Source organism: Danaus plexippus (genome assembly GCF_018135715.1).
Source record: "Danaus plexippus chromosome 13 unlocalized genomic scaffold, MEX_DaPlex mxdp_40, whole genome shotgun sequence".
In the NCBI taxonomy this organism is placed as follows: domain Eukaryota; kingdom Metazoa; phylum Arthropoda; class Insecta; order Lepidoptera; family Nymphalidae; genus Danaus; species Danaus plexippus.
In genome coordinates, this window is record NW_026869850.1 from 546,500 (window position 1) to 572,595 (window position 26,096).

The window sequence follows — 26,096 nt, forward strand, 5'->3', positions numbered from 1 at the left end:
CATAAATATATTTCAAACGGACATTTAATAACATCGATTCACTTTTCTAAATGTTGACAGACAACACAACTCCTCTACGACGGCGTCTATGTTGATCATAATTTAGTGACGAAGATGTTTGCATTTAGCGTATAGTAAGCGTATCGGAAAATGAATCCACATTTTTCTTTCGAGAAAAGAGGTTTTTTTATATCAGTTTTATGAGACATAAAATGCAGAGAAGCTACCACTATCTGCATCAATGTTATGTTTTTTCATATAATTTCGCTAGTTATCTTAAAACAGTGTTATAAAGTGGAAATGCATTTACGGAGAAATTATTAAATATAATTTATAATCGTCGATTTATAAACCGATATTTTATAAATAACACAAACCAATATACGTTTGTTTGTTACAGATTAAAATGTGGGTGTCCAATGCAAGGATATGGATATATTATTCATCAATAATGGCATGAGAGATACAACATTAACATGTGTCCCAGCCAGACTTGGTTGGCAATCACGACGCTGCTCCTCATTCTTCATCAATCAGAAATGAAACACGGAACCCTGACGGAAGAGTTTCTCAACCCGAGCACTAGACATCACCACAGACATAAACACAAGCAGACTGAATCCCCACTACTGGACCATTTAGACAGAAGATACAAATACTCCCACTTCGAACCCCACATTACTTTTAAAGAGAAAACTTACGATGATAGGGCTCTGATTGGTAATGATGAGTTAGAGTATCAAAATGATTGGTGGAATATATCAAAAAATCAGATGGGAGAAATGAAAGACAAGAAACAACAACATTGGCCCATCAAAAGGGAAGCTGTTATTGAAGGTGACCTGGTACTAGGTGGATTAATGATGGTCCACGAGAGATCTGATAATATGATCTGCGGTCCTGTCATGCCACAGGGCGGCGTTCAAGCCCTCGAGACAATGTTATTTACTTTAGATATTATAAATCACAAACTAAAATTAATCCCTGGAGTGATAATTGGTGCACATATATTAGACGATTGTGACAGGGATACATATGGGCTAGAGATGGCTGTAGATTTTATAAAAGGTAATTAAAATATAATATTTTATAAAGTAAGTTCTGTATTTTATTAGTAGCGAACAGATTCTGCAATGCATATATACTAATAAAAATATTTCAATAAGTAAACTCCAAATTGCTCCTTCGAATTCTAATTTAGATAGACTTGGAAGTGTACCAAGTTTGTAAAGGCAGCGGTGGTTTCATGAAAAATGAAATTTCGTTATGAACAGTTGAAAAAATGCCGCTTTCCTGCAATATATTCAATTCCATTTATTACAATTTTGTAATTACATAGCAATGGCTTTAATATTCTTCTTTCCTTCCTCGCCTACGATAAGGGTGTAGTTATATTAGTGATATCGTATTTTGAAAACAAATAGCGTCCAATACATTATGCTACAGCTTTACCTATAAATATCTACATTTCTTATACCAGGATCAATAAGCAATATAGACGATGCGGAATACGCATGCAATGCGACGGCAATGCGGAAGGTGATTTCTGGCGTGGTGGGTGCTGCCTCTAGCGTGACGTCGGTGCAGGTTGCTAATCTACTGCGTCTATTTAAGATACCTCAAGTGAGCAATTAATATTATTGGCAGAGTTAAGTTTAATCATACGTTGCTTATTACTTTGGTAAATTTTTCTTATAATAATTTATCAATACCGAAATATTCTTTCGTCTCGACAAAAAAAATAGATAGTATTGATAGATTGTTGTTATAGAATTTATCGAGAATCAATTAAGAGAGCCTTCTTCGCATTAATTTGTGACGTCATCATAATTTATCTCAACGTTCATATAATAATAATATGATATTTCTGAATATCGTTATATAACCATTCATTCGGTCTCTAGTGACCCGAGCAGCCGCTTGACTATGACGAATGACTGTAAGCCCAACATTTATCCTAATAAACAGGTGCCTAAAATCCACTGAGAAAAATGTTGTTTAACTAAATGCGGCTGTTTTGTTAAATAAATGTAACATTAAAACGTTTACTTAGTTTAGATGATACTTAAAATTGTTATCCTTGTCATTTAAAACTGGATTTTATCGAGCTGTGTTTTAATTTTTGTATATTAAAATATCTTTGAATAATAACTGACCTCCTGAAAAATAAATATGTTTCAAAGCTAAATACGAGATTCAATTAAAATTCATTTCCATACTCCCGACGAAATGGTAACTTTTTAACAAAATAAGATCAAAACCTTGGAAAAACAAAATATTAATTTGGAATTCCAAACATAAGAACAGGAAATTCAAAGTTTTGTGATTGAGAAAACTGTTCATAAAAGATTTAAAATATTCAGGAAACGAATCGCATCTTGTTATAACTTTATTTTGACCATTTGCACCAAGAGATGTTATTTTAATGAGATCTAAGATTTTCGCGAGTATTCATTTAAATGAAACTAGTATTTTTCGGATTTACTACGCGGATTTTATTATTTAAAAACTACATAATCCCGACGTTTCGGTTACTTTGCAGCAACCGTGATCACGGGCAGACGAGGTGTGAATGTCTGTCAGTTGGTCCTTGTTATTTATCATCTACCGCCATCGATTTCTTAATTTTCTGGCGTACCGCTCTGGATGCCGGCAGAATGCGCTCACGGTGTCTTGAGGTCCTGCGGTGTGGTTTCGGACATGGGATTTTATATTTTTAAGAACGGGGTCCCAGGTGTTTGATAGATTCCAGCCATCTTCTCTATTGAAATTGGGATGTTTTTTAATTTCAATAGCCTCGCGAATTAATCTCGGTATATACTTGTCTTCCCGAGCGAGGATTTGAGGTTTATCAAAACGAATGTAGTGGCCTGGTTTGTCCATTGTGTGTTCACACACTGCTGACTTCGACGCGCGCCTGTTTTTGATGTCTGAGATGTGTTCCTTAACCCTTGTACCGATGCTCCTCTTCGTCTGTCCAATGTATGACAAGCCACAGTCACAGTCGAGTTTGTATACACCCGCTTGTTGTAAAGGAATGTTACTCTTGATTGGTCTCAAGAATTGGCTCACTTTCTTATGTGGTTTGTAAATAGTTTTAATGGAAACCTTCTTCAAGATGTTGCCTATTCTGTCAGTAACTCCCTTCACATATGGTAGTATCGCAGGTTGTCGTTCAACTGTGGGTGGCTTCAGGTGGTTGATGTTATTTTATTCCACATTGAACGTATATTTAATGCCTCTGTTATTTTTCCAACAGGTTTCCTTCTTCTCCACTTCACCAGAACTTTCAAACAAGGCTCGCTTCGAATATTTCACTCGGACCATTCCATCTGACTTACATCAGGTAATTTGTTTGAGTTATTATTGAAATTCAAAATATCAAAGTTAAGTTCGAAATCGATTTCGCTTTTTGTTAATTGATTGAAATGAAAAACGATCGTGTTATAAGCTCAATGTTCAATAAGTGACCGTTAGTTTATGAGTCATTATCAAATGTATTTTATAATCTTAACATTCAATATTTTTTTACGTACATCTTAGTGAAATGTATTTTGCAAGTTGTAACGATTTTTTTTTAGTTACTATACGAGTGTTTTTTTAAGGTGCGCGCCATGGTGGAAATTGTAAAGAAATTGGGCTGGAGCTATGTTTCAATAATTTATGAAGAATCGAGCTATGGAATAAAAGTGAGTCGTGTAGATATAGTCCTATAAAGTCTTAATCGATGTAGTTTGGTGAAAAAGATCATTTTGTGAAGTGTTGTTATTGTAAATAGCTTCAAAAACTTTAATATACTATTTTTTTAAATAATATTTCCATATTAGTACAAAGAAATAAAGTCTCTTGAAATACAAGAAATAACATAATTCCTTTAGAATTTAAGTAATTTAGAATTTTCGTATCTTTTTATGACAATTCATATTTCTCAAGCTTTCCCTCTTTTGTCGAACAATATTAATAATCACTCAAACTTTATATTCAAATTAATTTTAGAGGTTATTTGTTTAAAACGACGGATACCATAGTTTAAATAACTTCGTATTCATTTATTCGTAGTCATAAGTAATCTTCATATTTTGTTGTTTATATATACATACTCTGTGTGCGCAGATCTTATAGATTACTTTTTCTTAACTCTACTAATATTACTGATAAAAAAAATATTTTTACAAAATATTAGATTATATCTTGTTTTTTACTATTTAAATCAAGTTTAGTTCTAAACAAACAAAAATCGATATATGACTACATTAATAAAAAAATCCCTTTTATTAACACTTCCCGATTCATTTAAACGTTGTTTTTTATTCAGAAAAAACTCCGAAAATCTCTTGAAGATATGCGCTTACAGCTGTTTAAATTCATCATTGTTAAATATATTGTTCACCTGGCCAGGTCAATCTAAAGTCAGTTCCTACCTGAGTATACAATAATAAAGAGGTTTTTGTTTAATATATTTCTAATACAATAACTTTTTATCATATAATAGAACTGAGCGTTACAGTAATAGTCCTTGTTTGTAACAATATCAATGGTGTTGCCGTAAGTAATCCAATATATTGAAGCATCGTTTAAGTGTTCCACATAAAGTAACGCCTTCATATAATGTTACAATAAACAATCTTATTCTACATCATTCCTCAGACCTCTATTCAGTGAAAGACAATTCCCTTGTATTGTTATGTTTGAACAAAATGTACTGTTACATGTCAGCTGTCATCACGATCACATTGAAATGTCAGTATGAAATCTTTTTCTTGGATCTTTGTCTAATCCAACACCATATAAATATTTTCTTGCATACAGTTATTGTAGATAGTGTCATAATTGTACAGTATTGTTAGTCTACAATACAACTTCTGAGCAACATTATACTTTTTAAAATGAGCATTCTAATCGCTATATATGCTTATACATATCTTCTGAAAGGCGAGTTGAGTTTAATTATATGTCCTTCTTAACATAATAATAGTGTGAGTAACGTAAAACATTCAATATGCCTAGGCTTTTGAAGAATTGGAAGCTTTGCTGGCTCGAAATGGAATCTGTATAGCTGTGAAGGAGAAGCTGGTAAAGGATTCTGGCGTGGCTGACGAACGCGCTTACGATGAGATCGTCCAAAAACTTTTAACAAAACCCAGGGCTAGAGGTGAGTTATTAGTGTCATTACTTAACTTACAAAAACATTATCTACGATGTATGTTATGTTTTTGTACGAAATATAAAGAAATACAGGTTAAATCTTATGAGTGATGCATGTAAAAAATATATTTAACTGTGAACGAAAATTACTCTATTTTTAGGTTTTGGGGTGACAACTTCGATATTTGAAAGATCTACCAAAATATTAAGTCATCGTTTTTTGCAATAATATTACATTAATTTAAAAATAAAATAGATTCTGTTTAACAATCTTCTCATATTTTGTATATACTCACCAATAGATATAATATAATATTAAAATTAAAGTTTGAAGTAATATGATCTTAATAAAAAGGCCTCTTTCTTGTAAATATCGTAAAGTAGAGAAAACTTATACTTTCCGTGTCGCATCTGGCTCTTATTGCCGACTTTATTTGCCACGTCGACGATCGCCCTTCATACATCAAAGAAACCCGATCGACAGCCTTCGATGTCAAATAACTCCTGAAACTCTATCTTTATATACTATTTATTTATAGATTTTGTTAAAGAAACTTTTTATTACAGTTCCATCATTATAAATCAATTAACCTGCCATATAATAATATTTAGAGAGCTTCCCTCGTTGAAGTCCAAATAATAAAAGTTGAATTTAAATATGAATCAATTAGGTTTTCTTTAAACATTTGAATATATATTACTTAGGATAGTTTCATACAAAACATAAAGACGACAAATACATAGTGAAAAGAAAAAGAGTAACAATACGTCACACCATCTATTTTCGTCAAAATATTCTCGAGTTATATTTTATGAAGGTTCGAACGAAAGGTTTTTCTGATGTTGAAATTAACGTCAGCAAAATTCTTAGGAAACATAAAAAGGGTTATTTACGTGAAAAAAAATATCAGAACTTACTTTAATAGAAAAAAATACTTTCATGAAATTGGAAGTTACTTGAAAAACAGCAGGTCTTTTCAATGCACCAGTTGTTCAGTTCAGAGAGCCACTTTAGATTCACTAACCAACTGTACGAGTATGTTTTATTGAAAGCTGTTTTACGAGTCTACAGCCTCTGAAATGGAACTTATATGGTGGTAGGATAATACCTATTTATTAATTTATTTATGATTTTTGAAGTTATTAATTTAAATAAAAAAAAATATTTTAAAATATAGAAAATTAAAACGATAGAATGGAAAGGATTATTTTTCAGGACTTATTATATAAAATATTGGAAAAATTACTTAAGGCAGTTTGCAGATCACGTATCACTAAGAATCGTTAAAGAGTCTCTTCAAATGGAAACTAGGGCTTAGTAAATATATATCATTCTTGACATATAAAATTCTAATTTATAAAACGCAGATCTATAAATTCAAATCCATGCGACAGTGTAGCTTCGCTGTAAAGTTAGTTGAAGTAGAATAGAATACAAATTGTTACCAATCTTCCAGAAACATAAATTACAAGTCCTCTTGATAACCAGCTGTGTCGTGAGATATTGTGTCTCTAATGTTTTTGTTCGCTGTAAATCAAAAAGCTAATATCGACTCTCTACAATCTTTGTGTTTATAAAGCCCGCAGTTATATCGTTCTTCTAATGGACTGCGGTGATAAAAATACTAACGCTTTTTTATACCTGAGCTATTTTATTAAATGTTTCATTATCAAAAAAATACGCTCGGTATATGATTTATAAAGCATTATTTTCTCTCACATTTTATCAAATCAAAAATATTTCATGTGTATAAAGTATGCCACGAAAAACGTTCCACAAAACCCGCATCAAAAAATAATACCTAAAAACTATACGGCCACTAAACTTGAGATAAATAGCGCGTCGTTGGTCCCGATAGCCAGCTGCGGAGCGACACAATTTTTCGCTAAAGTGGTTATACAAATTGAATCGATGCTCGTCAATAACCGATGATTGTCGTTTAGCGCGCCCAGCGAGTGCGTATGGGGCGCTCCTCCCGCTTGAGGGCTTTCACTTTCAAAGCAAATTGAGATTCTGTTAAGAACAAATGAGAATCTCTCCAGTTACCATACGTCTGCTTTATTCGTAATGATATAAATAAAACGGCTGCTGATAAACTTCTTCGTTTGTTATTTTCAAATTTTACGTTTTTTTGATATTTTTAATATAATTAATTCATTACCAGAAAGAGAATGACTTGATTGAATGCCCTTGAATGTTGAAAATATTAAATTAAGAATAATTATTATTTATGTGCAGTTGAGATAATTTGCAGGCTAATAAAAAGAAACTTGACATTTTGATACATCTTAAAAACAACATTGTATGTAGAAAATATTATTTAATATTCCCGTATCATTTCCCCAATATATTTTCCTAATACCTATACGAATTGAATACAACACAGTGTATTGTAGGAGTAATCCATAATCCGCTGAAAATCTGAGGCTGCCAGAACAGAATACATTACATACATGTACATATTTCTAAAATATTACAAACAGTTTCAGCTGGCGATGACGGCTGAGACTTGAAAGGATTATCTCTTTGTTGGATAAAGAATTATACGGTTAATCTAAGATCAATTTTACGTTTCTCTTTCGGAATATATATGAAACCTTTCATCAGTTTTAAATATAAGTATTTTTCTAAACTAATATCAGTCGTCCGATCTATTACGATCTTATAAAAAGTCTATCGATAACCAACGTCGCTGTCAAGTATGAAGACGTCTATTCGAAATCTGCCAGCAGTCGCAAAAAGTACTGGATGATAATTTATAGTACATATACCCTAGTGGATTATAGAAAATATAATTTAATATCTACTTTGTTTATTACCTTTTGTACACCATAGCCAAATCATTATTTAATACAGTAAATTAGTATGTGTACGGTAATTTAATAGTTCAAAGCTCCTACATTCAATGTTACAAGGTGAGATATATGTTATTTGGTAGAGGGTTGTGAGATCATAAATGCTATTGTTTGCATGGGACCAAAGATTAAGTGGCAATAAACGAGCAACCCAGCGATAGTTACGGACTTTAACGATATAAGTTAATTGGATGCATTGTCCCATTTGTAGTTAACATGTCGTTGCTGATATCAAAAATAGCTTCATATCATTAGTATTTCATATTTAGCCATTGGTTTTAAATTTAATATTTCCATACACATCTTGAAATTTCCAAGCATAATTTCTTTCATAAAAGTCACTGAGTAGACATGGTTATTTTTTACAATAAAACGTCGTTACAAAAGAACAGAACTCATTTAAAGTCCCCGGTGAACTTTGAGAATTTTCTTTAAAAAATTTGTTATATTTCAACTGTATGAAACTTCCCGCAATGACTACTATAAATATAGCAGAGGTTACATGGCCTTTGGCAAGAAATAATGGTCACAACTAAAGCATTGAAGAGATGGCGCCACTGACATAAGGCATCACAAACTTTGAATTGAACTTAACGTTATATTTTATAACAAATAAATGTTCATTTAGTAATGCTCACTTTATGTTACACTGATTTTCTAATTCCTGATATTTTTTTAAAGGTTCTGTATTTTGTTGAATACTTTAACGATGTCAGTTATAATTGTAGTTATTCTGTCTTTTCTTTAAACATTCTTGTCAGTGTGTGGGATTAAATACTTAAATAAATTCGGTTAATATTATCATTCTTAAACAAGTCGTGTTTTTTATGGGAATTCAATAAATTTAGAAACAAAAAATACATCAACAATTATAAAAATTGTTCATTTTCAAAATTTTAATTTTTTTAATAACCGTTTTATCTTGCAAAACCAAAAAACCAAACTAATATACACAAATAGATGGCATAATGGTGACGGGTTCCTAGTCAAATACAAAAAGTTATATATATATTCAATTTACAGTTATTTGAATGTACTTTTTAACTTTTATATTAAAAACTCAATGTTTCTCTCAAACTACTGAGCTGATTGCTTGATGTCTCTTCTATTTTCATAAGTTCCGATCGATAAAAAAGGAATATCTGAAGAACTGCAATTAACTTTGTAAGTTTGTTCAGTTACATACATTGTATAAAAAAAACTATGTGTATGTGTATATATAAGATAAAATACTTTGTTTTACATTAAAGATAATAATAATATTTCCTTCCATCGAAAAACAATTACATTCAAAAACGTCTGATATAAGTTCCAAAAGAAATAAGATTTTACGAAAAAAAATGCTGGAGAGCTGAATAATTTAACCTGTACTTCCAAATATAGGCAATTTCTCAGAAAAGCCGATCAGCAGTTTTCTCATCCCAATCGATATACCTCAATATACGCTTACATCTACAATGTTCTATTCAGAATTAAATTACTTTATATAATTATAACCTCCTTTGTTTAAAATTCTCTAATCATTTCGTTTCAGCGTTCTTATAAAAAAAATATGCTTTTTATGTTCAAAGTATAGCAAACAAGAAGATAATTTTCCATAATATATGTTTGTTCCCTTATTTCTGTATTTTTCTCTACAGCGAGAGCAGTGTTAGGAACTTCGGGAAACATAATAATATAGCAGATAAACAAAAAGTTCCTGAATCTACAGTAATTACAAATTCCAAAAAGTGGGGTCATAGATTTTGTGAATCATTTTAATTAAAATTAATGGAAGATTGGATTGCAATATGTGACTTGTTTATCTTTAAAAGTTTAATGAAAATCTGTTCGATAAAACTTTTGCTTGTTGCTAGGGTATTGGATTTCATTATAGTGATTACGTCTTCAAGAGGATCAAATTTAACAGCTTGAAACATTTTCATTTTTAATCTAAATACTTAAATGAAATTTGGAGGATTTTTTATATTGTTTTTTATTTAAGGGTTTAATTTCTTTATAAAGTTATAACATACCGTGACATCTTTATTGCATTTTTGAATTAACACATTGAAAATCATTATATCATTATTGCTATTTGGTAAAATTTTAAAACCTTTTTCAGTTTTCAGTTTTCAGTTTGTTTAAATATTTATTTTGAGATATTAGTAACAAGTACCAATTAATTTATAATTTAGGACTGGTTTTATTGCATATTGTGAATAACTTAAATGTATTTATTAATATAGCACAAGAAGAATACACGTTTATTTTTATTTATTTTTGATAAATGAACTTCATTTAATCAAAAGCTGCAATACTTTTAATTATTCATTTATGTCTGTTTTTAATTATGTTAATTTAACGAAAATGCCGAAAGAGCTTGAAATAATCAGAAGGGAAAAGGGAGATTGAATTGGAACTCACAAATAGATTATATTATTAAATAAGTTATAATAATTGAATCAGTACTACAGTGTAATTGTAATATTTTTTTAGGTGCCATTATCTTTGGGTCAGATCAAGAAGTAGCTGGAGTGATGCGAGCTGTGGAACGAGGGAACGCTACTGGAGCGTTTAGTTGGGTTGGTTCTGATGGATGGAGTGCCAGGGCATTAGTCTCTGATGGGAACGAAAGAGCAGTAGAAGGTACCATAAGTGTGCAACCTCAAGCAAATGATGTTATTGGATTTAAAGAATACTTCTTGGGGCTAAACGTCAAAAATAATAGGAGGAATCCTTGGTTTGTAGGTAAGATTATTTGAGAAAGTAATGTTAAACCTGGTTTTGATAATGTAGCGTACTATCATAATCAGGTTTAAGCTCTATATAAGAACCCATGCCAACAAAACAATATTTTCTCAGAATTCTGGGAAGACCACTTCCAATGTCGCTATCCTGGTAGTCCAAAAACGCCATACAATGGCCAATACGAGAGGCAGTGTTCGGGACTAGAGCGACTCACAAATAAAAACACGGAATTCGAGCGGCAATTACAGTTCGTTTCAGATGCTGTGATGGCTTTTGCTTATGCAATAAGGTAAAATACATAAATTATTGTCTTTAAAATGCTGTATTTTTATGTATATAAACCGTTATATTGTGTCCATTATCCACTTCTAGTTTTAATTTTTCTACTCTTTCAAATTGTTTAGTTCATCTACCGTATGTCGCTGAATAGTCAACCGCGGAGTAAGAGTAAAATGAGTGACGTTCTGCAGATCAATCAATTATATGGCAGCAAATGGCTCGTAATAAGCAGAATAAAAAAAATCTATAGTTGTATGGCTTAACTGATATTATTATCGTATAATTTATGTCAATTTGTAATAATTAAAGACCAGACCATTTAAAATCGAATAATACTCGGCAACTTGAAGTTAAAGGCCTGTTCTTTATGATAGTTTTATAAAACCGTGCCATATTGTTTTTAAAAATATTAATAGTAAATACTTTTTATATTTTAATTTTTAATCACGTGTTATATGTACTTGTTTCATTTGAGATCGACCAAGTAAATCGTCCTCTTCTATTCTGTTATTTCTCTTTAACTATTTAGTATAAATGAATGTAAGGAATGTATATTATGATTATGATGGGGATGAAAAATTATCTTTTAGCTATCATTTGCCCCTGCACCCAACAACTTTCCGTATGATGGGTGGCTTCCACTTATTTATATTTTGAATACGCATTCAATATTTATCGTGAGATATCACATACCAAAATGCTTTAAAACACTACAACAATAGTAATTACGTTCAAGTAACTTTAAGCATAAATTTAATAACAATTTAACAAATAATAATCAACATCAGGAAACAATAAAAGATAATGTAAAAAAATATTTTAAAAGTATAACATAGCTTAAACTTATGTCATTAATATCCATTAATCAATAAACATATATCTCAAGGGTCCTCGTAATAATACTTAACAATTATTCAATTAAAACAATCACTAATTGATCACATACTGTAATAGTTTGTGGTATAGGAATGTGCAATATGATTTATACAGGGTGACGCCCTTAGAACAACTCCGTGTTATCATATTGGCCTCACTGACCTGGCTGTTCGCTCGTTATCCATACCCGCTATATCATTTAAATTCGCTGTGATTCGATGACCTCTTTAAATTTATTAACTCTATCTGAGTAAAATGGCTGGTGTTATAATTTGATAAGGCACTCCTGTTGAATTATTAAACAATGTATCTGGTTTTTTTTTACATCGTACTTCAAAGTAATGAGATCTAAGACTTTCGGGAGTATTCATTTAAATGAAACTAATATTTATTGGACCACTACGCGTATTTAAAAAGCTTGATGTCTGCCATCTCGTCTGCTCGTGATCAAGATTGCTGCAAAGTAACCGAAACGTCAGGATTATGTATTTTTTTTTAATAATAAAATACGCTTCCTAATCCGAAAAATATTAGTTACATCGTACTTCACACCCTGTCACATAGGCCATAATTTTCATAAACCGCAGACTGATGCGCTAAGCAACATGTCATCATCGTAACTCAAATTGTTGGCACAGAGCCCGATAACTTAGCATCCAACACGCTGACTGCTAGTTCATTTACAAGTTGAACGGGTATGACGAAGTCAGGCAGCGCTGTGTAACAGCACTTTCCAATTTGTTAGGTTACGATATTGTTTCTGTCCGGTGAATTCCACGTGTGTGATGATTGTACCAGCATCTGCATACATTAATCAGCTCACCGGTAAATTCGCTCTCTCAGACTTCTAAACCCAAACTTCAAAAAAAACAAAAAGCAGTGGATAACCAAGAAACATATTTTACTAGAGTTTTTCTATTGATATAATATTTGAGCAATACCAAGTTAATAATATTTATTATCAAATGAAGCAAAACTAAATATTAACTATTGTCTATTTCACAATTAACTTTTCAACAGAAAAATAATAGATAGTTTGAGACTTGATAACTCAACATTTCAGTGGATTCGATTTAGATAAGGTTATAATAAATATATTCTCGTCTATACTCTATACCAGACAAAGTACTAATTAGCGTTTCTATAGAAAACCGCCCCCATAAAGATTGCGGATAAAAATTTGTTGTTCGCATCAGAATTACAAATTATAATTAAAAGGCGTGTTAATATTAAGCTGTAACATGTTTTGTGTTAACTTGTTCACTATTAATTGTTTGAAAATGAATTAAGAGAAAAACAAGGTTATTAACAAGATCAACCAAACTATTGGCAATATTTTTATGCGTATTATATTAACTGACAAGAGCTAGAAAAATGGAAATCATTAAAGAGGTATTAATTATTAATAGTTGAACCAACTTCAGTAGGGCTTAAAATGGCTTGAAGAACGTGTAATTAATATTATAATTGTAGGAAATATATTTTTTTAACAAATACATATTATTTAAAATACACTTCGTTTTTTTTCAAATATTCAGTATAACATCTGCGACTTCAACGTTAGATGATGAAGTATATAATAACAGAATGTACTCAGCAAGACAGAATAAATTAAATTTTAAAAGAAAATTCTCATGAATATTGAATTAAATATTTGAAAGTAATTTATAAATTATTAAAGTGTAAGCGGTTTAATTGCTCCAACTAAAATTCGTCACGCACCAATCTGGCTTTTATTTGATCAAAATATGTACATGGATAATAGAAAAATCTGTATTATTTAAACAAAAAAATAATTTTTTTTTTTCAAAATTACAATGGGTGACAAGAGCTTGACTGGAGACAAATGCCAGCACACAAGTGTAAGCATTTGTCTAATACTAATTAGACCTTAAAAAGGAAGAATTTTTTTTCCTATTAAATGACAGTTCTGTAATATTAGTTTATTAATATTGACCCTTAATAATTGAAAAATGTTTATCAAAGTTTTTAGAAATAATTATTTTTATAACTATACTTTTGGGCGCAGTTACGAAAACTTTATTGATACGTGAAACAACGGAAACAGAGTTCGAATATAAAGTCTTCTTTGTCGTCTTCTTCATTACTGAAGGTCGTGTCCCTGAAAGGTTCTTGGCGCGTTGTTCATTCTATCTTTCCTCTTCCTTCGGTTAGTTGCTTCTCTGAACGCCACTGTTATGGGCAGCCCGTTAGAGCCGTGATTTAGTCCCACCTGCGGCTTGGTGTTTTACCGAGTGGTCTTCTCCCTTCGACCTTGCCTACGACAATTTTCTTGCCTAAATTATCTGATTCACGGCAAGCGATGTTACCAATGTAGGCAAGAATTCTCCGGTAACATGTCGATGAGAGTTTCGTAGGTAGCTTCAACTGGTCTAAGGTTGATTTGTTGCTTCTTCTCGCAGTCCATGGTATGCGTCCAGTTTACCGTTTTTACCATTATCACCAAAGTTTATCATTATCAGTTTCTTTAATCTATAGTCTTGTCTTCAATATCCTGGCACATTGATTTAAGGTATGCGTTATAGTTTCAGCGACACAAGTATTAAACCTTCGCTGAGTATTTCCGGTATTTTACATTGTTGCAGTCAACTGTACCTTTTAGAAGTTCTTTTCTTTTTTTGATAGTTTTCCACGTTTATTGTGTAATCCTTGTTTTCTTTGTAGCATAAAACTTAGTAAACTGGCTTTATAATAAATTTAAAAATTAAAAAGAAAAAGTTCTCGTCGTCATCATTGTTACAGTTTTCACGAACATTCTTTTCTATAAAGAAAGGTTTACAACCTCAGCATTACAACCTTATAAATAAATACGTTCATAGAATAAATACTCTGGGCTGCTTTTATTTATTTTTTTCTGCATTATTTTATAAACTCGTTTACTGTGAATTTTTTTACATTACTTTAAACATAAACGTTTATGGAACACTTTAAATTGAATACACATAATGAAAAAAGCTAATATTTTAAAATTGACAATTCCTTGATTTAATAATGCAATCGAAATTATACTTGTAGAGATTTACGTAACAAAAAAAAACACATAAAATGTTCGCTTTACAATATTATTTGTAGAGAAATAGCTTACCGAGCAAAATTATAGGGAGTATCCAATTTAAGCAAACCTTATGCTCTTATAATATTATATAAACAGACAACAGGGCAAAGAGATACCAAAGTAATGGCTGGAAGGGTAAATATATTTTTTTAAATAAATATGCGTCAAGAAAAAAAGTGGAGATGAAATCGTTTGAGACTTAAAGAAAGTTATTCTCAAAGGCTTTCAATTTATCCAACACATCTGCAACATACAGTTTTAATCAAATATATATATATATATATATATATATATATATATTTGAATGACTATATTGTACCTACGTCACATTCAAATAGTGGAATATTCAGAAGATTTGCTTTTGTTTTCCTCCTTTCTATTTTTCAAATCCTAGTTACCATTGTAAAGCACACAGATCTTAAGATATAAGTATTAATTTTGTAATTCTTATGCTAAATAAAAGAATTCCAAATTAAGTACACATTTTCTGTTTGTATATAGTAAAAAATGTTTTGTACATTTTAAATTCAAAAATGTGTATTCCCTAGAGTTCCGACAGAGTCACCAACACTGTGCCAAACTTTCTCATAAAATGCCTTCTAACGTCTATGACGTACCACAACCTTGCATCGTCATCGTCGTCAAGCGACATGCGCCTAATTTCCAGCTTTACATTAATAAATCTTCAATAATAATAAACATATAATATCAACATAGATTAACGAAGGACAACTTATGACTCTCTGTATTTATTTTCACGATACAAATAGTATTAAAGCTATTGGAAGTAATAAAATATTTACTTAAAAACTCATAAAAACTCATAGTTTAATTTACGAGTTATGACAAAAATCTAATTTCCTTTGATATTGACCGCAAATCTGACTTTTTGCGTGGACATTACAATCCAAAGTATGACTCGGTTATAATTTTTTCCTAAACCGAATCAGACATACAATATAATTGAGGAAACGACGGTTCTAAACATATTGGAAGTAAAGTACTAAAACATAAATCTGCCATATAAAAGACATCAAAGCGATATATTCTCACGTATGAAAGTGAGATCGGAGCGCTAGTTGTAAATTGTCATTTTATTGAACATCGTGCAATCGATACGCTTCTCAAACAAAGTGTGTGCTGTATTGGCGGGCGTTTACTATTTTAGAAATAAATTCAAGAACTTGTATATTGCTACATAACTTCTCTTTCGCTTTGGCTGAAATAGCTTAAATAAAAAAAATAGAAAGGAATACTCAACCTTCAACGCACGGTCTATGTCTTGAAGTAAGAGTTGTTATAATAAAAAGTTAAATTAAAGTCGTCTTAGGCTCTAGAATAAACTTTTATCTTTTATTGATACAGTCTAAAACACAATATAAAATAGTCTTCTATGAACCACTCTTGTTTTAGAATATTCTGTTTGAAACTCATTTAGTAACTTTTCCAGACAAAAAGATATTAAATTATTCACTTTCATTTACACGTTTCAAGAATTATTACAAACATTAAATCTCTTAGGAATTGAGTTGAAATTTTGTTAAATTTTATAAAAGAATATCACTCACAATAGCATCTAATTCCGAGGCATTCTAAGAAACATTCTTATCTTCAATCGCTTCGTCTATCTAAATATTTAATACGTTTATGAAAGTTTATTCCCTATTTTAACTATACATGGTTCCTTTGAGTGATGTTGTTTAATCTCACTCCTAATGATCGTGATGACTACACTAATTACTTTGGATTATAATGAGATCTAAGACTTTCGCGAGTATTCATCTAAATAAAATTTACTTCGGATTAACCTCCACGTTACATAATACATACAACATTTAGAAATCGAGATGATATTTACAAAGATCTCTTAATTAATCTGAGACAGCAATCATGTCTTATACTTTCCCACGTTTATAAAAATTACTTTGTCGTATTTGTCATTTGATCAATTCAAGGTGTTCTACAGAATAGTATTTTAGTTACTGAGAGTTGTAATAAAATTATTTATGAGAGACTGAAGGGAATGACACAATTATTTTAAACAATACCCGTGACGACGTCATATTGATACTCAGATAAAATAAATATTAACAAAAATTATCTTTATAATATAAATACTGTATGTACGGAATGAACGAAAATATTATTTTTTAATAAACAAGAAGATGCAGCTTTGCATTTTGTCCGAACAAAGCGAGCTCTCAGTACGGGTTGAAGCTACGTCATTCTTTTGGTACCGAACAGTTTTTTTGGATATGGGTTCGGTTTTCCGGCACTAAAATTGAAATTGGTGATCCGATCTATTATTCTTTTTGGTAAAAACCACCTCAGATTTTCTATCGAAAAAAAATCTCGCCTCGATCGGACATTCGGCTGCCGAGATCAACTCCGTGGATGAAAAACTTGAGTAGACAGTATAGAAATCCACACGCTTCAAGAAACATCTTTAAGTAAATTAAATCATTTCACTATTTCATAAAATTCAATAGGTTTTTTTAAAATAGTGTGAAATTAAAAAATATAGGCGTATAGATTTTATCGTTCTGATTTTACGTGAAGGCTAAACAAGTTCACTTTAGTGAATACAATATAAAATTATTGTTATTTTATTCTATAAGATCTTGAAGTTGTTCTTATAAATTCAAACTAAACATAAAACGCGCATACTATATCGTCAGTTCGTTGATATTCATCAAAATTAAAACGCCAAATTTTAAACCCAATAGTGGGATGATGGACTTTAGAATAATTTATAAAATGTAAGTATGAGACATACATAGACTCGTTTTAAATAGCTATAAAATTTCTCAACAACAACTTATTTTCCAGTTCAATAAAAGCTGTGTAAGTATTTGTCTATCTTTGTGTGATGTGAAGTTTTGGTATTTCTATGAAACATTTGTTATTTCGGACACTATCCCACGACAGGTGTTGTAACTTGTAGGCCACAGGGTGTTCACATGTTAATCAGGGTTACGGTGAACTATTTGAGGTAAAATAAACACACCGTCACAAGAATTCCTCCGACCGCAGACAGTGAAACACAGAAAACATCAATTTAAATGGAACACATTAAACAAACAACAACATTTCGATTGTCGTTCAATTCCTCATCTAAGGCTTATATATAATTATACTTTCACTTAGTTTAGTAACAATATGGATATGTAGTGTATCCTTTAAAATGCTTCATCTTATATTTAATATACAATACTTAGAACGTTTAAAACAAGATTTCGTTTTTAAACACTATTTTTGAACATGCTAACAGCGAGTGAATAACAACAAACAAAAAACAAATAAATGACATTCTTGAAGTTGAAATACAAAATTTAAATGTTTCCTTACCCTCAGAGTGAATTATATGAGAATATTCGTGTTGTATGAGTCACGTCTAATTATGTAATACCAGAAGGGTTCAAACACGTCGCTTCGCTCCAAACAGGGCCCTTGAGTAAACTTGGTCTCTTCCACTGTTTACGTTTCACTTTAGGATATGTTTTTATTTCAGGATTTCATTTTGTATATATTAAATATTTCTGCGAGTTATTTTAATATGAGAAACGTTTGATATTCACAGAATAAACTCATTGATTCTTTATTTACTCCAAATATACATATATATTTATCTTCCTATAAGGTATAATATATTATTAATTTTTAAATTTTCTGTCATTAATGGTTCTAATAACTTGAAAAACCGTTTAGTCGTAAAAATTGTATTTTTTTTTTATTACCTCATATTTTTCAATAAATAATTTGAACACATTACATTATTACATTAACCTTATTACTCGTTATTTAAACAGAAGTATAAATTTGTAATTTTGCTAATTAACAGTATTTCATTGAAACTACAAGCTATTATTTAACTGAACATAATTATAGGTCTTTTTGTTTTTGTAAAATGGTGTGTACATGATTGGGAGAGAGCAGATTGTCAATTAAAATGATGCATTTAATATATGTTCACAGGGATATGCACTTGTCTGTGTGCGGTGGGAAAGTTGGTCTTTGCGATACAATGAGGCCAGCGAGCGGAGCCGAGCTGCTTCGATATCTAAGAAAAGTTAATTTTACTGGTAAATATTTTCTATGATTAAGATGTTTCTTTGAATTTTCTCACAAATAAAACAAATCCTACAGTAAATTACTCGATAATACGTCTCGTTTTCCATTGCCCAGGGCTTAGCGGAGATGAATTTCATTTCGACGCCAATGGTGACGGGCCCGCTCGGTACAACATTCTGCACTTCAAGCAAGTATCTCGAGGAGTTTATCAGTGGGTTAAAGTGGGTCAGTACCTTGATGGAGAACTACAACTCCATCTTAATGGTAAGTTAAAGCAACGTTACTCAAGCAAGGTATTGGTGTTGGAGTATTTCATACTTTAAAATAACTTTGATTTATATTTCTTAATCACAAGTTCTTTTAGTGATTTTTTTTTGTTTGTGTTTATTTATATCTATTCCAATATAACTGCTATTTTAATTAATGTGAAACTTGTTGTACATCCCGCGGAACTAACGACTGACTTGTATTTTTGATGATATGAAGTAAACCATACAATGATAAAAAAAATGAGTAATCTAAATACTTTGCTCTTAATTCGCAAGATTTTGGGGAAATTAATAAATAAAGAGAAAAATATATTAAAATTCAATATGTAAGTAACTATATTATTTATACGTGCCATTTAACCTAACTTTTATAAAATCAAGTGATTTATATATATATATACATATATTTTTCACAATAAATACAATAAATAATTAAAATTTATAGTTATTAGAGTTAAATATAATCGTTTTACTTTCAAACGATTTATCTGCGAGCAACTTAACAGAGATTCAGTTCAAATGGGGCGAGCGTCGACCTCCGGAGTCTGTGTGTAGCGCCGAGTGTGAGTTGGGACAGGCCAAGCAATACGTGGAGGGTGAGAGCTGTTGTTGGCATTGCTTCAACTGTACGCAGTACGAGGTATGAAGATATTATAAAAATTACATAATACATCACCAGCATTCTTTTACTATTCTTTGTAATTCGAATGTTTCAATAAATATGCAATAATTTCCAGTAAGATTATGAAGCATAAAAGTAATTCTCTTTTTAACTTAAAATAACTTATAGAGTATATTATTTATTGACAAAGAAAAATCTATAGAGGCCATTAGTTACAAGCTTGGGGTGGTAGAGCCTAGCTGTGGTCAAGTGAATGGAGTTCGAACATGGGCTGGCTCGGCCGGAGAAGTACTACCCTCTCGCAGAAGATCGGCGTAAAGTAGTCTTTAATGGCTGCGTTTTGTTCGATGAGTGAGAGAGCCGGTTGCCCTTTCCCCTTTCCCACCCTTTCCTACCCCTTCCCTTTTTCCTCCCTTTCCCACTTTTTCCTCCCCATCTTCCCTAATCAAGGGTGGCAACACATCCGCAAATCTATGTTGCGGATGTCCATGGGCGGCGGTACTACCTCCATCAGGCAGGCCGTTTGCTCGGTTGTTCCCTTTGGCATAAAAAAAAGAAAACTTTACCTTCTTGGAGTTTACTTATTTACAAAGTAACATATATTTTTTAGATTCGTTCACCGTATGTTGAAACAGCTTGTATGGTCTGTCCTCGCGGGACGTTACCGGATCCAACCAGGACTCAGTGCCGTCCGATACCAGAAGCATATCTTCGACCAGATTCTGCTTGGGCCATCGGAGCGATGTCTTTCTCTTCCGTCGGAATATTATTGACAGCGTATGTATTAATAATATATCGTTACTGACATATTTTATTATTAAATATTTTTATTTCGTCTCATGAGAATGAAGCAATATTTAAATTTTGTATTAACTTTCCAAATTCCCATTTTTAGTTAAACCTGTCTCCAAAGTCCACATCATTGTTTATATTAATTTATTATTTTAGTCGTTGTTTTTATTTGAATGCTATAATAATAAATCTCAAGGTTCGTGTGTGGCGTGTGGGCGTATCACAGCTCAACACCTGTGGTTCGTGCAAGCGGGAGGGAACTCTCTTACGTCCTTCTTGCCGGAATTCTGATGTGCTATCTCGTGACTTTCGCTCTCGTATTTCGACCGACTGACATATTATGCTCCTTACAGAGGTGAGTTAAGAGAAAACTTTACTGTACTGCTAACATACAATGTTATTTACAAAAAAACACTGAAGGTGACAAAAAAAAATCATCTGCTATATTTATGGCAGTATCTAAATTGAATCAATGTAACGCATCGTGAGAGTATCTTTGAAATTTAATATAAGCAAAGAAACTTTAAATATGGATCCGAGAAATACCCGAAAGATAAAAGTAAACGAGGATATACTGGTTATTATATTTGTAGATTTGGTACTGGTTTTTGCTTCACTGTGGTGTACGCGGCCTTGTTGACTAAGACAAATCGAATTTCCCGTATCTTCAACGCCAGCAAACACTCCGCCAAACGACCCATACTTATATCACCGAGCTCCCAGCTAGCGATATGTGCCGCGCTAGTTTCCATTCAGGTTTGTAAGATACATAAATAAATGGGTTTTAGTCATGTGTACTTATACGTATCTGGGTAAAACATTTTTAACTGGATATTCAATGACTTGTACCTAACCTAATGAAATATAAAATTACATTTTTCCGTACTAACTGGATAATGTATGGTTTCATAAGTACGTTTTGAGGGTATTAAATACAACCCTAGCCGGGTGCCTCCATTCTTTATTCAATATAACAAGCACCAAGAGAGTATCATCACCTTCACGATGAAACTTATTCATAAGGTTTTAAGACGATAACAAAGCTCTAACTAATATATATTATTATCATAAGTATAATTTTGCTATCTGTATTTTGATCTTTCTAAACATTGTATATATGTGCAAAAAGAAATAAAAATAAAAAAAAACATTTGTTTCTTTAGTAAAATGTAATTTGAATAAAACTCACTAATTTCTTAATTTTAGTCTTATACATGTTAGAAAATATTATAAATAAAATAATATTTAGTTGGATCAGATATTAGAGGACTTTTCTATATTTGAATTCATAATGTCGTTTATGATAAATCCTAAGTTATCGTGAATCAGTTTCAATCTTGAACAATGTATCAAAAAAAAAATTTAACGAGATACCGAGCATTACTCAAGTAACCCAATTTTTTTTTATTTAATTCAGAAACAAATGTCATTAAAAAAGTATTCTAAAAGAGAATTAATTATTTATTTTTTTTTAATATAAATGTACTACTTTCCACTTGACATATAAGTAATTCGGAAGTACTACATGGTAAATTACTTAATTAGGCACTTAAAAGATAATGACAGTTCATCGTCTAATACAAAAACTATTATTGACTTAAAAAATATTAAAAAAGTGAAAAACCTGAAAAATGATCTAGCATTATCCGAAGTTCTGGGAGAGTCTTACGGGAATATAAAATCAAAGAATATAAATAAGATTCCATGTTCATTACAATCAAAATAAAAGTAATAATTATTTTATTTCATTCAATAATAACAAAATCTCACATAAACGTAACCTTGTTACCATTAGGGAAGTTTGTATTTAAGTTAATGGTCCCGTTTAACACTTAAAATACTAATAAATCAATTTGGTATAATCTACTGATAAACTTTCAAAACTCGTTCGCAAACAAGGTACGCTAAACGGATTAAGTTACGACAGTTAACTGAGAAATTGATTTATAGGACCCATTCTACGTATCTGACCAGTAATGAATAATTCAATAAACGTAATAAGTCAATTTTGTGAATAATGAATACAAAAAAGGGTATTTAAAATGATAAGCAAATTAAGTCTTCCTAACACAGCACACGATACGTGACCTCAAACGATCTATTTGAAATTATTTTATTTTACTTTCATTATTGCCCTTCTTTCGTGATGTCTCAATTACACATAGTGTAATCTATGTGTAGTAATATTAAATAAGGTGTTTATTTTGAAACTAGCCTCTCTTATTGGCCTTCACAAGGTTCCGTCAATTATGAAATAACAACTTCATGTCAGTATAATTTCCCCAAACAATACAAGTCTGTTGAGAAGCTCCGCGTATAAACTTTAAAAACTGATCCCTTATGTATATTTTACAGAGTAAAGTGCATAATATATAAAATAAATCTTTAATCCCTTAAACTGCACTTCACCTCTAATGTTCCAATCTATCTAATATCTTTTATCGAATAAGTGAGAGTTAAACTTTTTTTATAGTAATTAAAATTTATAGTAAATCAATTTACTTAGTTCTGTTCGAATATATATTCAATATATATTTTGGATTTTTGTGTTACGGTCAATTCTTTTCCCACTTGTCAAAAGTAAATACTGACCTTCTGCTGATAACAGATCCAAATAGACTTTTGTTCATCCAGGTTCTTATAGTGGTAGTGTGGATGATAGTGGCACCAGCTCGAGCGATGTTCCACTATCCGACTAGAGAGGACAACATGTTAGTCTGCGACTCGTACGTCGACGCCTCCTACATGATCGCCTTTTTTTATCCCATTGTGTTGATAGTTATATGCACGGTATACGCTGTGCTCACTCGGAAGATACCCGAGGCTTTCAATGAAAGCAAACATATAGGTGAGTATGTTTTGATTAAATTTGATGGCAGTTTAATATCGCAAAATTAACTTCAGACTTAAAAAATTACAATTTAAGCCAGTCGCCTCTATAGGAGTGTTACTTTTGGTTTAGTTTGGTCTCAATTCAATAAAATTTTTCGTTGTAACTTCAATATTAAATCTTAATTGTAGGTACCAAAACAAATATTTTTAATGACATATATTATTTAGTCTTAGTTTATGTGACCCCGGTTTAATGTATTGAGATAATAATAAAAAACTTAAATGACTTCATGTTAGCTTCAAACAACGTGAATTGGGCGAAAAATACTAGTACATATTGGCAGTTTTCAAATCCATAATTGAAAAATTGTAGTGAATTTTAAGTTTAAGTCTTAGTGCTTATCGAGAGGTCAGGCAGATAGCCAAGTAACATTTTAAAGGTATCTTAGTAACGTATTGTAAAAATAATATCAAATATAATATATATTTTGAATGAGTGTATTACATTTTATTATTGAAACGGTTTTAATCGTTTAAAAAAGGCTGCGAGCCTAAAAATCAAAAGTTAAAAGGATGAATTCCTATACCTAGAAAAAAACTGGATCCTATTTTGGATACAACTTTTTAAAATCAATGTCAATTACTTCGGTGAATAATTTATTTAGTAATGATTTTATTTTTGTTAATTTGTTCTATTTAGCGTGAGTTATTAAACTCTATATCTTTCTCTTACAAGTCTGAGTGTCATATAACGAACTCTTTAGTCTCAATCTCCGCTTACCGCGGTTCCTGTAAACTGTAAAGGAACAAAAACCTTTGATTATTACAAAAACGTAAATAAAAATGCCCGTAGAATGCTTAGAATATGGTTCCTTTAATATTTAATATATTGATATGTGTTGTAATGTGTAGGTTTCACAATGTACACAACCTGCGTCATCTGGTTGGCATTTGTGCCGCTATATTTCGGCACGGCCAGTCATGTGCCGCTTAGAATCACGAGCATGGCCGTCACCATCTCCCTCAGCGCCAGCGTTACCCTTGTCTGTTTATTCTCCCCTAAGGTATCACATTTCTTTATTCTTTAGGAATAATTCAATTTTAAAATATTGATAATTTTGTTTTGTATCAAATAGTCTCATGAATGAAATCAAATAAGAATTAACTTACGTGTAATTTTATTTCAATTTTCATGTTCCTTTAGACCTTAATATAAGTATTGATTGAATTTCAACCGATCAAATATATTCCAGCTCTATATAATCCTAATCCGACCGGAGCGCAACGTTCGTCAGAGCATAATGCCAGTGCGTTACAGCCAAAAACCGCTCGCACTGCCGCATCCATCATCGAACACCACTCATATTAAGAGTAAAATCTATTAATATTCTCTATATTTATGTGTTCCAAACAAGCATTATAGTTATAAATCTGTTTCAGAACCGAATATGGATAAGGGAACACAAACAGATCCATCGGATTTCGCAAAATTATCCAATGGACAGACAATTGTAGATAAAAATGGAATAGAAAAAGAAAAACTGGAAGTAACAAAAGAAAAAGAAAAAAGTAATAGAAGAGAAAAAGATAAGAGTGATCGAGTGAAGGGTGAGATACTCAAATCCAATATTGTCAAGACAGATAACGCTGACAAGAGTGCTCTGAAGGAAAAGGGGTCCTTATAGCAACGAGAATCTTCTAAGTCTCTGGACGACATCAAGAAAAGCAGTAACAGCTTCAAAAAGAAAAGCTGTTCTTGTAAACTTAGAGAAAGAAAGCCGATAGTTGTTTAAAATGATTTTAATCTTGTATTTTATTATGTACATATTGTTATAACTCAGACTGTATATAGTTAAGGTGAAACATGTACATATAAAATTGAAGACACATAGTGACATTGTATAAAGTTATATGTATATGTAGAATTTAATGAAGGCACTACGAATACACAGGACGAAGCACTGAGCCAGGGCGAAGGAAACTAAGTTGTTAAAAATAGTCAGTGAATACGTTTTTTTGATATTTCTAATAACTTTAGATTATAATACTAATATTTCCTCGACTTAGATCTTTAAGCAGTCTCCCAATACAAGTTATACTGTTATCTTCTATATCTGTATGGTACAAACATTTATATTATACTATAGCCTTTTCTATTGTAAGCTAGGTCACACACACTGATTTAACTAATCGTTTTTCGACCACTTTTTAACGATATTAATTCCACAGCAGAAAAATTTTAATAGAATTTTAGACTTTTAAAATAAGAACTATGTAGGAAAAGAAAATCATAAATAAATATACATTTAGATAAATAATTTGTTATATTACAATATTTAAAGTTTTTAATAGTGTTTAAGGGTTTAATAACTCGGCTACCCTCGTCCTTTGCACGGCCTGCGTATTTGAATTATGTAAGTTATTATGTATTGAAATGTATGCCAATAAACGGTTTTAATGTTGCAATTTCTTTTATTATTATTAATGAACTTTTCACTAAGTGTAATTTTTTTTTGCTATGAAAGTACCGTATAATAGTATAAGTTAT

At 31.2% G+C, this 26,096-nt stretch overlaps 1 protein-coding gene across 1 annotated transcript; it reads left to right on the top strand.

Annotated features, from left to right (window-relative positions):
• Positions 1-406: 406 nt before the first annotated feature.
• Positions 407-25,791, top strand: LOC116770127 (metabotropic glutamate receptor 2-like). Its single transcript, XM_061528001.1, has 17 exons — positions 407-1,068; positions 1,481-1,623; positions 3,260-3,346; positions 3,606-3,689; positions 5,008-5,152; positions 10,480-10,731; positions 10,846-11,020; positions 18,938-19,044; positions 19,148-19,297; positions 19,809-19,942; positions 20,535-20,701; positions 20,913-21,071; positions 21,310-21,456; positions 23,335-23,564; positions 24,461-24,612; positions 24,802-24,919; positions 24,989-25,791. Exons 1-17 carry the CDS (start codon positions 477-479, stop codon positions 25,231-25,233), a joined length of 3,087 nt encoding a protein of 1,028 aa, XP_061383985.1. The 5' UTR covers positions 407-476; the 3' UTR covers positions 25,234-25,791.
• The last annotated feature ends 305 nt before the right edge of the window (positions 25,792-26,096 follow it).